This window comes from Bufo bufo, chromosome 1, assembly GCF_905171765.1.
Source record: "Bufo bufo chromosome 1, aBufBuf1.1, whole genome shotgun sequence".
Classification (NCBI taxonomy): domain Eukaryota; kingdom Metazoa; phylum Chordata; class Amphibia; order Anura; family Bufonidae; genus Bufo; species Bufo bufo.
Window position 1 is genome coordinate 344,950,749 of NC_053389.1, and position 12,864 is coordinate 344,963,612.

A 12,864-nucleotide genomic window follows, 5' to 3' on the forward strand; every position below is an offset into this window, starting at 1 on the left:
CAAATGTCCCTCTTTTGGAGGGACAGTCCCTACTTTTGACCCAAGTCCCTCTTTGCTCCTTAAATGTTCCTCTTCTTGATCTGAGGTGTAGATTTGCGCCATTACAATATTGATCCAGTAAGTGTTTGTCTGGTTCTTATTTGTATATTTTTCTACTACTTGATGCAATTTGAATTTTTGAAATTAAGGTAATTCAGATAATGAAGAATAATAAGAATTCAGAATAATAGAAAACTATTTAAGTGTATAAATATGAGGGAAAATGGATCTTTCACACTAGGAACCAAAAGTGTCCTTTGACCATCCAAAAAGTTGGGAGGTATGTCCCTTTAAGGCCTCATGCACACGACAGTATTTTTTTCACGGTCCGCAAAACGGGGTTCCGTTGGTCCGTGACCGTTTTTTCGTCCGCGGGTCTTCCTTGATTTTTGGAGGATCCACGGACATGAAAAAAAAGTCGTTTTGGTGTCCGCCTGGCCGTGCGGAGCCAAACGGATCCGTCCTCATTTACAATGCAAGTCAATGTGGACGGATCCGTATGACTGACACAATATGGTGCAATTGCAAACGGATCCGTCCCCCATTGACTTTCAATGTAAAGTCAGGAGTTAATATACCATAGGATCGGAGTTTTCTCCAATCCGATGGTATATTTTAACTTGAAGCGTCCCCATCACCATGGGAACGCCTCTATGTTAGAATATACCATCGGATTTCAGTTACATCGTGAAAACTCATATCCGACAGTATATTCTAACACAGAGGCGCTCCCATAGTGATGGGGACGCTTCAAGTTAGAATATACTACGAACTGTGTACATGACTGCCCCCTGCTGCCTGGCAGCACCCGATCTCTTACAGGGGGCTGTGATCAGCACAATTAACCCCTCAGGTGCCGCACCTGAAGGGGTTAATTGTGCGCATCATAGCCCCCTATAAGAGATCAGGGGCTGCCAGGCAGCAGGGGGCAGACCCCCCTCCCTCCCCAGTTTGAATATCCTTGGTGGCCAGTGTGCGCCCCCCCCCCCGGCCCCCCCTCCCTCTATTGTATTATCATTGGTGGCCAGTGTGCGGCCCCCCCTCCCTCCCTCTATTGTATTATCATTGGTGGCCAGTGTGCGGCCCCCCCTCCCTCCTTCTATTGTATTATCATTGGTGGCCAGTGTGCACCCCCCCCCCGGCCCCCCCTCTATTGTATTAATATCATTGGTGGCCAGTGTGCGGCCTCCCCTCTGCCCCCCACCCGATCATTGGTGGCAGCGGAGAGTTCCGATCGGAGTCCCAGTTTTATCATAGCCCCCTGTAAGAGATCAGCGGCTGCCAGGCAGCAGGGGGCAGACCCCCCTCCCTCTATTGTATTATCATTGGTGGCCAGTGTGCAGCCCCCTCCCTCCCTCTATTGTATTATCATTGGTGGCCAGTGTGCGGCCCCCCCTCCCTCCCTCTATTGTATTATTATTGGTGGCCAGTGTGCGCCCCCCCCCCGGCCCCCCCTCTATTGTATTAATATCATTGGTGGCCTCCCACTGCAGTCCTGGTTGCCATGGTTACTCAGCAATATTAGAAGCATCATACTTACCTGCTGCGCTGTCTGTGACCGGCCGGGAGCTCCTCCTACTGGTAAGTGACAGGTCTGTGCGGCGCATTGCTTAATGATCTGTCACTTACCAGTAGGAGGAGCTCCCGGCCGGTCACAGACAGCGCAGCAGGTAAGTATGATGCTTCTAATATTGCTAAGTAACCATGGCAACCAGGACTGCAGTAGCGTCCTGGTTGCCATGGTTACCGATCAGAGCCCCAGCGATTAAATTGGGACTCTGATCGGAACTCTCCGCTGCCACCAATGATCGGGGGGAGAGGGGAGGCCGCACACTGGCCACCAATGATATTAATACAATAGAGGGGGGGGCCGGGGGGGCGCACACTGGCCACCAATGATTATACAATAGAGGGAGGGGGGCCGCACACTGGCTACCAATGATAATACAATAAAGGGAGGGAGGGGGGGCGCACTGGCCACCAATGATATTAATACAATAGAGGGAGGGGGAGGGCCGTCCCCTGCTGCCTGGCAGCCCCTGATCTCTTACAGGGGGCTATGATGCGCACAATTAACCCCTTCAGGTGCGGCACCTGAGGGGTTAATTGTGCGGATCACAGCCCCCTGTAAGAGATCGGGTGCTGCCAGGCAGCAGGGGGCAGTCATGTACACAGTTCGTAGTATATTCTAACTAGAAGCGTCCCCATCACTATGGGAACGCCTCTGTGTTAGAATATACTGTCGGATTTGAGTTTTCACGAAGTGAAAACTCAGCTCTGAAAAAGCTTTTATGCAGACGGATCTTCGGATCCGTCTGTATGAAAGTAGCCTACGGACACGGATCACGGACGCCAATCTTGTGTGCATCCATGTTTTTTCACGGACCCATTGACTTGAATGGGTCTGTGAACCGTTGTCCGTCAAAAAAATAGGACAGGTCTTATTTTTTTGACGGACAGGATACACGGTTCACGGAGGCGGATGACAAACGGTGCATTTTCCGAGTTTAACGGACCCATTGAAAGTCAATGGGTCCGCAGAAAATCACAGAAAACGGAACAACTGCCACGGGTGCACACACCGGTCGTGTGCATGAGGCCTAACGCTGAAATCGCCACTTTAATTTATTAAAAGGAACCTGTCATGTTGAACACAATGTCTGGGCTGAAGGCAACATGTTGCAGAGCCAGAGGAGCTGAGCAGACGGATATATAGTGTTATGGAAAAAGATTCACTAAAACTTGTAATTTATACATTTATATCCATGCCCACTTTGGGCTTTGTAGTCAAGTAGGCAGTCCTATCAGTGATTGACAGCATTCCTCCTATGACTGTGAATACAGAGATAGCTATCAGTCACTGGAGACCGTCTCCTTGACTTCAAAGCCCAGAATGAGCAGGAATTTAAATGTATAAATTACAAGTTCTGCTGAATCTTTTCCCATGAAACTACCGGTATATACCAGAGCTCAGTTTCTCCTGTTCTCTAACATTGTGCCTGCAGCTTACATTGCATTTTCATAGTGACAGGTTCTCTTTAATCTTGATAGCTCTGTTTCAAATCCATTTTGGTGGTGTACTGTGATTAAATTATGAAAATTGTGTCACTTTCCAAATACATCATATTTTGTAATGCGGAGTTGCATAAAGAACCAATTGCAGCATGTGCAGAAAATCCAATAACTTGTGGGGACTGTTTCCAAAAATGTAGACATAAAACATGGCTGGACTATGGCATCTCATAATACTTCACTTCGGTTTTCTTTACAATATCTATACCAAAGGTTCATGTAAATGAATCCACATTCAGGATTAGTTCAATTGAGGGATAGGGCAGCATCAGGAGTTTATTACTTATGATTTAGTCAAACTGATATTCCACAGTACAAAATGTTTTTACATTACTAAAAAGAGAGCCACCCAATAAATGTGTGAGCAAAACCTTAGACATACCTTAATATTAATAGTGATGATATCACAATCAGACAAAAAGATGAGAGAACAACTGCAACCACGGCCAAGACAGTTGTGTGATCATATGTGCTCGGTGGATTCCCCAAAGGAAGGGTAAGTGCGTGACATCTCTCTCCATGATATCCTGCTTGGCACCTACAAAATATGTTACTCACGTTAGACCAAGATGTTTTTTAAATGGATATAAAGAACAAATCAAACATCATGGTGTCTAATGTACAATGAAAATGGCTGCATAAAATGATCATCTCACAAATAAATAATATTTTCTTAAGCGTCTTAAAAGGAACATTAGAGGAAAAACGGCCACAATAATACAAAGAAATTAAACTCGCTCCAAATTACATCTGTTGGAGTATATACAGAGATAGCCACTAACCTTTATGTGCTAATATGTCCATACATATATATTTTGACAGGGTCTGACTTCTGTTTTTAAAAACAATCGCAAGCAGACTCAAATCATGTTCACTTTTTATGATAGAACAAAATCAAATGGTGCAGCTGAATGTATAGATAAGTGTATGAAAGTGTATGCCATCAACTACCATGAATAATGGAGCATTTAAAGGGGTTGTGCGGTGCTACGATAGTGACCTTTTTTTTTTTTCAATAGGGAAGTCTATGGCAAAACAAAACCAAATTTTCTTAAATACAAAAATTTTTTTTTTTACTCTTTTAAGTCACCCCCAGGTAGCTAGAACTAGCAATCATTAGATTGCTTCTCCAATAAATGGATTACCACTGCAATGCATTGCAGATTCGCTATATTCTTATGGAGCTCTGGTCTACAGGGCTCCATAGGAACTACAGCTATAAAAGCCTTGGTTTCTTCCCAGAGACCAGGGCTTTTATCTAAAAGCAACAGTGTCACTGATCCCCACATGGGGAAGCTGTTACAACCCTGTGAGCGCAGCACTCCCGTGGAAAGTCACTTCCGATGTTGTGGTCACAATTTTCATTTTCCATGGCAACTGAGGAGTTAGATGCAATTGGCATTATCAACAATCGCAGACATTAGCCCCATATGTCTTTACTGTTTAAAATGCAGAAACCCCAATCGCTGCTGGGGCCGTTCTCCTGGAGAGCCCTTATTTGGTCCACCTCCTCATTACCCTCCTCACTCCGTTCCAAATCCCAACTCTCATATTACGCTTTGCTCCTATGGAGATCCATTAGGTTCAAGCGCTCCCTCCAACCTAAACCGTCCCCCTTAGAATATCTTTGGGGTAATCCGGCTTTCTCCCCTGGACTCCAATCTGGGGCTTTCTCATGGTGGGTCGAAAAAAAATTGTGCTCCCTCCGGGATTTCCTAGTACGGGGTAAAGTCTTAACTATGTCTGATTTCCTTGAGAAATTCACCCCTCCAGTTCGTGAGCAATTCAATGTCCGGAGAGTATTCTCCTTCCTTCACTCCCTAAAGAATGGCTCACATAATATTGATTATACACCTTTTGAAAGGCTAATGTCCTTCTCTCTACATAAGCAGGGTTTATTGTCCCGGATTTACTCGGCTCTCACTACACCTCCAGAGGATTCTAAGCTTCGTTATATGTTGGAATGGGAGGCTGATCTGTTAGAGGAATTCAGTGTATCTAGGTGGCACCAACGTTCCCAGACACTCTCTAAAGGGTCGTGGCAAACTACCCTGGCAGAGACCTCTATTAAGATTCTCCACCGGACATATTTGGTTCCTGCCAAATTGCACCACTTCTACCCAGAAGTCCCCTCTACTTGCTTCTGGGGTTGTGGGGAGGAGGGCACGATGTTCCACACGTGGTGGACATGTCCCATGGTTTCCAGGTTATGGGGTCGCATTTGTGATCTGCTCTCATCCTTGTTGGAGCACACCCTCCCCCTTACACCCCCGGTATTTCTGCTTGGAGACAAGCCATCTAAACTAACGAATGCTAGGTTCAAGTTAGCCCAATTCATCCTGCTTGCTACTAGGATACATATTGCTTCTCAGTGGCGTTCCTCAATTTTGAGCTACCAAGCGGTGATTGATAGTTAATAGGATTTACCAATACGAACGGATGTCAGCTATCCGCTCTGATACATTTCCCTTGTTTGAGACTGTCTGGGAGCCTTGGTCGTCCTCTCCCCACTCTGCCAATCTTTCGCTCTACTCTGAACTTTGATAGGTTACAGTGTATATCGTGGGCAACTAAGGGATGGAGGTAAATATGCCTGCTTTTTGCTGATCGCCATCTAAGACTTAACTCACGTAATTTTGAACTGCATGACTGCTACCCCTGACTACTTGATATTTTCCTTATTTTTGATTAATTTATTCTATGTCTTTTTGTTCTTTGTATTATTTGTTTATGCCTACTTGACTGGACGTTATGTCCTTTATTTTATGCACAATGTACTATGTACCTTATTATTGTGAAAAACTTTAATAAACATCATTGAAACATAAAATGCAGAAACCCGGAGGCTACGACTCCCGCCTGTGGGCACCATTTTTAAAGATCCGGCTTTGTACGGTAGAAGTCCAGTGAATGTTAAAGACATGCAGGCATGTCTTAAAATGCTATTAAACCGTCACCATAAAATGCAGTTTAATCTGCCAGCCGCATTTTATATGAATGCAAGTTTTTTGCTGCGTTTCTTATGACTTTTTTTCTAGCATTTCTTGCAATCAGTGTGTTTTACCACTAGCGTTTTCTTCATGGTGTTTTTCCCTATAGAGAAGGCGATATCAAAACACCTGAAAAATGCTAACAGTTACAGCATGCTGCATTATCGTAAAAAAGGCCAGAAAGACAAGAAATGCTACTTAATAAAAAAAATAAAAAATGCCAGTAGCAAAACATTATTGTGTGTCCTGTGATTTATTGTTCCCATAGAACTTCAAATATCATCTGGAGCTGGCATTTTTTTGTGCCAAAAATGGTGCAAGTAATGCAGGAGTAAAAAAAATCCAAGAAAAACACAGAAGTGCAAAAAAAACGCCAGCAAAAACCTATGTGTGAATAAACCATAGGAGCCTGCAGTCTAGACAGGCCTGTGATGTGTGCAAAGAGAGAGAGTGGAGAGAAGTGTCACCTCTACCTACTGTGAATGGTGCAATCCCTTGTATATAGGTGTTACCCATTGTAATCCTGCCTGTGATAATTATGTGTGAACTTCTGAGAACAAGATGTGCCGGCCTATCATGAGGACAGTGTAAAAACTGTATAATTTCACTTATTACTGTATTTAGAGGCCCTTTTCCTGATTACACTTTCCCTTTAAGCTGAACATTGGGGAAAGGAGAGGTGAAAAGGAGGAAAGAAAAAGGTCAGAAACAATTGAACTGCATTTGAGAGAGATCACACACAAGTGGCAAGAAGACACTGCGCACCACAGCAATGTATACACAGCACAGCAGTGAGTGCTCAGCTTTCATTTCTTAAACTGCTCTGTAAAATTTGGAATTTAATTTTTTAAATATGTGTAACACAACAAATTGTTGTAAATATTAGATCATTTTTTATTATAAATTTCCTTTAGTACTCATGCACACGACAGTTGGATGTTTCATGGTGCGCAAATTGCAGATCCGCAAAACACATATACCAGCAGTGTGCATTCTGCATTTTGCAGAAAGGAAGGGCCAGTCCCTAATGGAACGATCCTATCCTTGTCCGTAATGTGGACAATAATGGGACATGTTCTATTTTTTGTGGAACGGCTATGCACACATACAGACACTGAATGCACACGGAGTAATTTCTGTTTTTTTCTGTGGCCCCGTTGAAGTGAATGGTTCCGCATACGGGCCACAAAAAAACAAGACGGTATGGACACAGAAAAAAATATGTTCGTGTGCATGAGCCTTTAGGGTGCTGCCCACATTCAGGTTTTTTTAATTCAGTTTCAGAACCTAAAATCAGGTGTGTATCAATAAAGGAAAGTATAAAGGACAGATACTATCTTACCCGTTTTTTAGCCCCAAAGTTACGTAGAGACCCAAGCCTCTACATATGTTTAGTACTTCGTTCAGCAGGTCAGGTTTTTGTTTTTTATTTCCTATCTTCCTTGAGCCATAACTTTTTTATACTTCCATTCACATAGCTGTACGGGAGCTTATTTTTTGCAAGACAAGTTGTACTTTCTAATGCCACCATTAATTATGGCATACAATGTAGTGGGAAGCGGTAAAAAAAAATCCAAATGGGGTGGAATTGGAAAGAAAGCACAATTACTCCACGGTTTTATGGGTTTTGTTCCCACAGTGTTTCGTTTGCGGCAAAACTGACTCATGCCCTTCATTCTCTGGGTCAGTACGATTACAACGATACCCCATATGTATAGGTTTTTTATGTCTAAATAGTGTAAAAAATCATTCTATGTTTTTGGGGTATGAGAAGCAATGAAAAAATGGCAAATTGGCCATTTCGACCCCTTTTTTCCATTACGCCATTCGCCGTATTGGAAAAATAGTTTTTGGACGCTGTAACACCCATGATGCTTATATTTTTTGTTATTTAGGCATTTCTTTTTTTATTATACGGAAAGGGGGAATGATTTAAACTTTTATATTTTTAAATTTATTTATTTTTTAATGATTTTGAAGCTCATATGAGCCGATAAAATCTGTTTAATTTTTCATTTTGAACAATTATGTATTTTTAAAGTGAGTTTATTACTGTCTATTGCTAATTTTTATTATGTTGGCCTGCCATCTGGCGGCCAAATAAGAATTGCAGCATGAATGCTCTGGGTCTTGTCAACGAGACTCAGAGTATTCAAAGCAATTACCGACATCCCCATTGGCCACAGGGAATGTCGGTAGGAGGCCCAGAAGTGCGAGCTTCTGGGTTTTTGACACTTTAGATGCCGTTATCTCACTTGATCACGGCATCTAAAGCCTTTAATTACCGCAATTGGCATTATTGCTGGTCGCGGTAATTAGCAGCAGGTCTTTGCTGTTTGAAACAGCAGACACCTGCGGGCCATGACGCCTGCTTCATGTGTGAATGGGCACCATGTTTGCCTATTGCTCCAGAACTGTACATGTACAGTGCTGGTAACAAAAGGGTATTCCAGCTGTTAGACATTATTCCCTATCTACAGTGCTGTACTTGGCTTTCTCCAGAACTCCCATAGAAATGAATGGAGCAGCCACGTGCATATGCGACTGTCTGCTCCGTTCATTTCAGATACCACCGAATAAACGAAGGCCAACGTATCATTTGAGCAGATGCTCAGCTGTGCAAACACCATGTAAAGTAAAATACACATATGCCTATGGTATAGCGCATTACAAGTACCTATCAAAAAAACTACCAGACCGCATAAAATATAAGTACTTAATATTAAGTTATTAATACATTAAATAAGGGACAATCCATACATAAAGAATGGGTGCAGGGAAAGGCAGCATCCACAGGAGGAAGACACAAGGGCAGTGATTCAATATAGTATCCACATATAACTAACAATAAAGTGCAAGAGCATAGTGTCAAAATAGTCAAACATATAACATACAATCAATTACCCATTATGTGCTTCCTCCAGGATGGCGTCAGCCCCGACGCGCGTTTCAACGAACTTTTGTCCGTTTACTTCAGGTGGCTGCATTGGGTATGGGGCTCCCGTTCTCATGATCAGTGGGGGTCCCAGCAGTAGGCCCACCACTGATCTAATAGTTATCCCCTAACCGGAATACCCCTTTAACCTCCTTTCTCTGCAAAAACTGGATTTAATTTTATTAATTTTTATTGTCATGTTGTGTCAGTTTCTGTTTCGTATGTCTGGTATTTACAGCCATACTGCATCCATTTGTTGTTAGTATTTCACATCCTTAAAAAAATGGAAGAGGTGACGTTTTACCATGTTGTTCCAATCAACTTGGAAATACAAATAGTAAGGTTACATGATCACTCCTGTGCCAATGCTTGGCAAGCATTTGTTTCTTACAATTTTTGAATTGCTAACGTCCTCAAAAACTGTGGATGCTTCCCTCCTGTATTGGCTTCTCTCTCTGTGATTTTGGACAGCATACACAGATGCTTGAAGAAGAACCAAGGAGAAGGAGGTATTGAGTTCATCCCACGGTCTCCTAAAGGACACTTCCATAGCCACTACCAAGACCTGCAGCAGCACCCTGAAATGTTCCACTCACATTTCAAGATATGAACATGTAATACTGCTCTTCACCTGAATAACACATACTGGCCCCTTTGGCCACCCTAATAAAGCAACCAATACCCTAAATGACCCCTTTGCCAAATTATGTCATGTCACCCTGCTAGCAGAAACATAAGTGGTCTCTTTTTCCCTTTGCTGCCATGTCACCCTTATAGAGCTGGTAGTAAAAATTGCAAATGAATACTATTCTAATGTTACTTTTTTTTAAACATTTCTGCCAACAGGGAATTCATTTCAATCTCTACAATTTGAGTTCCTCCTGTGGACCTTTATCATTTTGCAGATCTTCCAGGTGACCTTCTATGTACTCTAGAACAGACACGAGACCAAGAAACCAATGCAAAAGTGGTGTACACCAGATATCTGAAATGTATACTTATAAATAAAGCTTTATTGGACAAATCATAATAAAAATAATTAAAACCACAAAAGATATGAAGCAAACACCAGGCAGACAGTGATGTCACAGCTAACGGCAGAAGACTGGCTTAGAAATACCGATAGACTTGTGGATTCTAGGCAGCTTCCCAACTGCATCAGCGTAATGGAGGAACAACAAATACATGGTAAAAAGCCTTTCACACTTGGGTTACTAATACTTTAAATACAAGTTTTTCTTGGCAGTGCTGTTATTTTTGGTTGATAGCAGTTACCATTCTGTAAATGTGGGTAGCAGGGCCTATAGGATTACTTCAGACGCTTGCATCTTCAGGGCCTCCAGAATAGGTGAGCAGCTTCAGTCCAACCAGCTTGATCCCCCTGACCCAGATAACTGACTGGATCTTCAGGCAACCTTTGTTATTATGGCTGATGAGTTTTCACTCTCCACTCACGTGCTGAGCCCAACTTTCCAGATTAAATTTGGATGGCAGGAAGAGCATAATCAATTCACCAGATCCCATAGTAATGTTGAGTATGCCTTCGGAATTATGGTAAACAAATGAAGAGTGATACTGTCTATCCACAGGGACAACGTACGCCTAGTGTATAATTCTTCATAATTTCACCAGGATCCATGATGTTGCAGTGGATGGGGATTTATAGTAAAAATCTTCAGCTTGCACCTTTTCAGGTAATCTATTTTAGATTTTGAGGTGTGTTTAGGATCATTAACTATTTGTAAAAGCCATCCTCTTTTCAACTTCAGCTTTTTTTACACTTGATGTTATGTTTACTTCTAGAATTTGCTGGAATTTCATTGAATGCATTATTTCCTCTACCAGTGATCATCGTGCCACTGGCTACAACACAACCCCAAAGCATGATTGAATCACCCCATGTTTAATGGTTGGAGAGGTGTTCTTTTTATGAAATTCTATGGACTTTTTTTTTATCTTTGCACATTGTGGCCAAAGGAATTGTTTCCAAAGGCTTGTTTAGATGTTCTTTTGCAAACTTCTATAGCTGAATTTTGTGGGGAGGACATGGGAGAGGTTTTCTTCTGCTGATTCTTCCATGAAGGCCATATTAGTGCTGGTGTCACTGAACAGTAGAACAATGTACCACAACTTCAGAGTCTGATAAATCTTCCTGAAGATCTTTTGCCATCAAGTAGGGGTTCTTATTTGCCTTTGTAGCAACCATACGAGTATACAAATATATCTGTCTCTGAAATTTTTCTTGGTTTTCCACACCTTGTCTTGACCTTCTCTGTTCCTGTTAACTACCATTTCTTATTTACATTTGAAATGAGGAAAGGGCAACCTTAAAACACTTTGCTAGCTTCTTATAGCCTTCTCCCCATTTGTGGGCCTTAATCATTTTCATTTTCAGAGTTTTAGGCAACTGCTTAGAAAACCCCATGGCTGCTGTTTTTAGGGACAAGGTTAGAGGAGTCTGAGTATTTATAAAGCTTTGGCCAGGTAATGCAAATTTCATTCTTAATGATGATTGTGATCAAGCCTTAAAGGCTATGTACACCTTTTGGGTCTGTATAAAAAAAAAAATGGAGCCCTTTTCTCTGTACAGAGCTGAGATGCTCTATTAGCAGGAATATAAATTTTCACTCTTTTCAGTCAGGCAGAGAGCTGATGGGATCCTTATATCTGATCTCTGACCTTAAAAACGGTCATAAAAGCTCAATCCTTATATTACTGATTTGGCTTAAATAATCGTTTATGAGAATTTAGAGAAAAAGGTTATTAGATGACAGCAAAAAGTGAAAGTAGGATTCACACAGCTAGAAAAACAGTTAACCATTTGTGACAGAACGGCTCAATATTTTTAATAAGGACCAATTGAAAAATTCTTTAGCACAACACGAGTAAAATGCAATCATAAAAAAATTGCCTCCAAAAGGTGTACATAGCCTTTAACCCTAACAGTCTATTTAAGGTCTGAGACCTCAGTCAAAGTTATCCGAGTGTTCAAATCTCCTTGGGTTTCCATACTTTGGCAAGGTACTCCTTTCCTTTTTCACTCTAAAATTGTACAAAACCAAAATAATACACTAATATTACTTAAATGTGTTGAAGAGTGTGTTTCATCTTTAATTGTATGCCTTTTGGAGATCATTTCATCTTCAAATTGCTTAACTATTCACATTAACAATAATTTTGACCACGGATGCCCAAACTTTTTCTGGTCACTGTATATATAAAAGAGAAAATGTGTTTGTTTGTTCTTCATAGGCTCCCATAATGAATCTCAACCAAACTTGGTACTTAGAAGTCATGGTTCATGAAAGGTTTTAATACAAAAACTGTTTTTGATGCAGCGTGCATTAAAATGTATACATTAATAAAACTAACACAAAGCTGCTAAGACACTGCTTCTCACTCTGCCTCTCATCTCCCTACATGTGCTGTCTAAAAGACAAACCGCTTATCACTCTGGCTCTAATCTCTCCTGTATTCCAGTTTGTCTCTCACGTCCTTACATGTGCTGTCAAAAAACTTGAGGGGGCGTGGCCTGGATATGGCTCTTCATCCCCAGCCATCCTCACTCTTTAATTGGCCACTGAAAGCACTACATATCTAGGTTCTAAAGGAGGAAACTTTGCCCCAGACCTCTCACAGCCCGGGCAACGAATTGCAATTTCTAGCGGAGCGGATCCCTGACACGAGGCCCAACATGGCGGCCTCGCGCTCTCCCACTACCAAGAGCGCCTCCTCAACCTCTCCCACCTACCTCCTCAGTCAGATCTCAGAGACTCTACCCTAGCTCCGGCTACCTTAGATACTGCTGCCTTTAAGTCTCGAGTAGAT

At 42.0% G+C, this 12,864-nt stretch overlaps 1 protein-coding gene across 2 annotated transcripts in view; it reads right to left on the bottom strand.

The window, feature by feature from the left end:
• The window catches only part of HBEGF (heparin binding EGF like growth factor), a 116,910-nt gene that overhangs the window by 28,916 nt on the left and 75,130 nt on the right, over positions 1-12,864 (bottom strand). For both annotated transcript variants that reach the window (XM_040442672.1, XM_040442662.1), the window contains exon 4: positions 3,494-3,649. In XM_040442672.1, the coding sequence (XP_040298606.1) occupies positions 3,494-3,649 (156 nt within the window). The remainder of the gene's footprint in view (positions 1-3,493; positions 3,650-12,864) is intronic.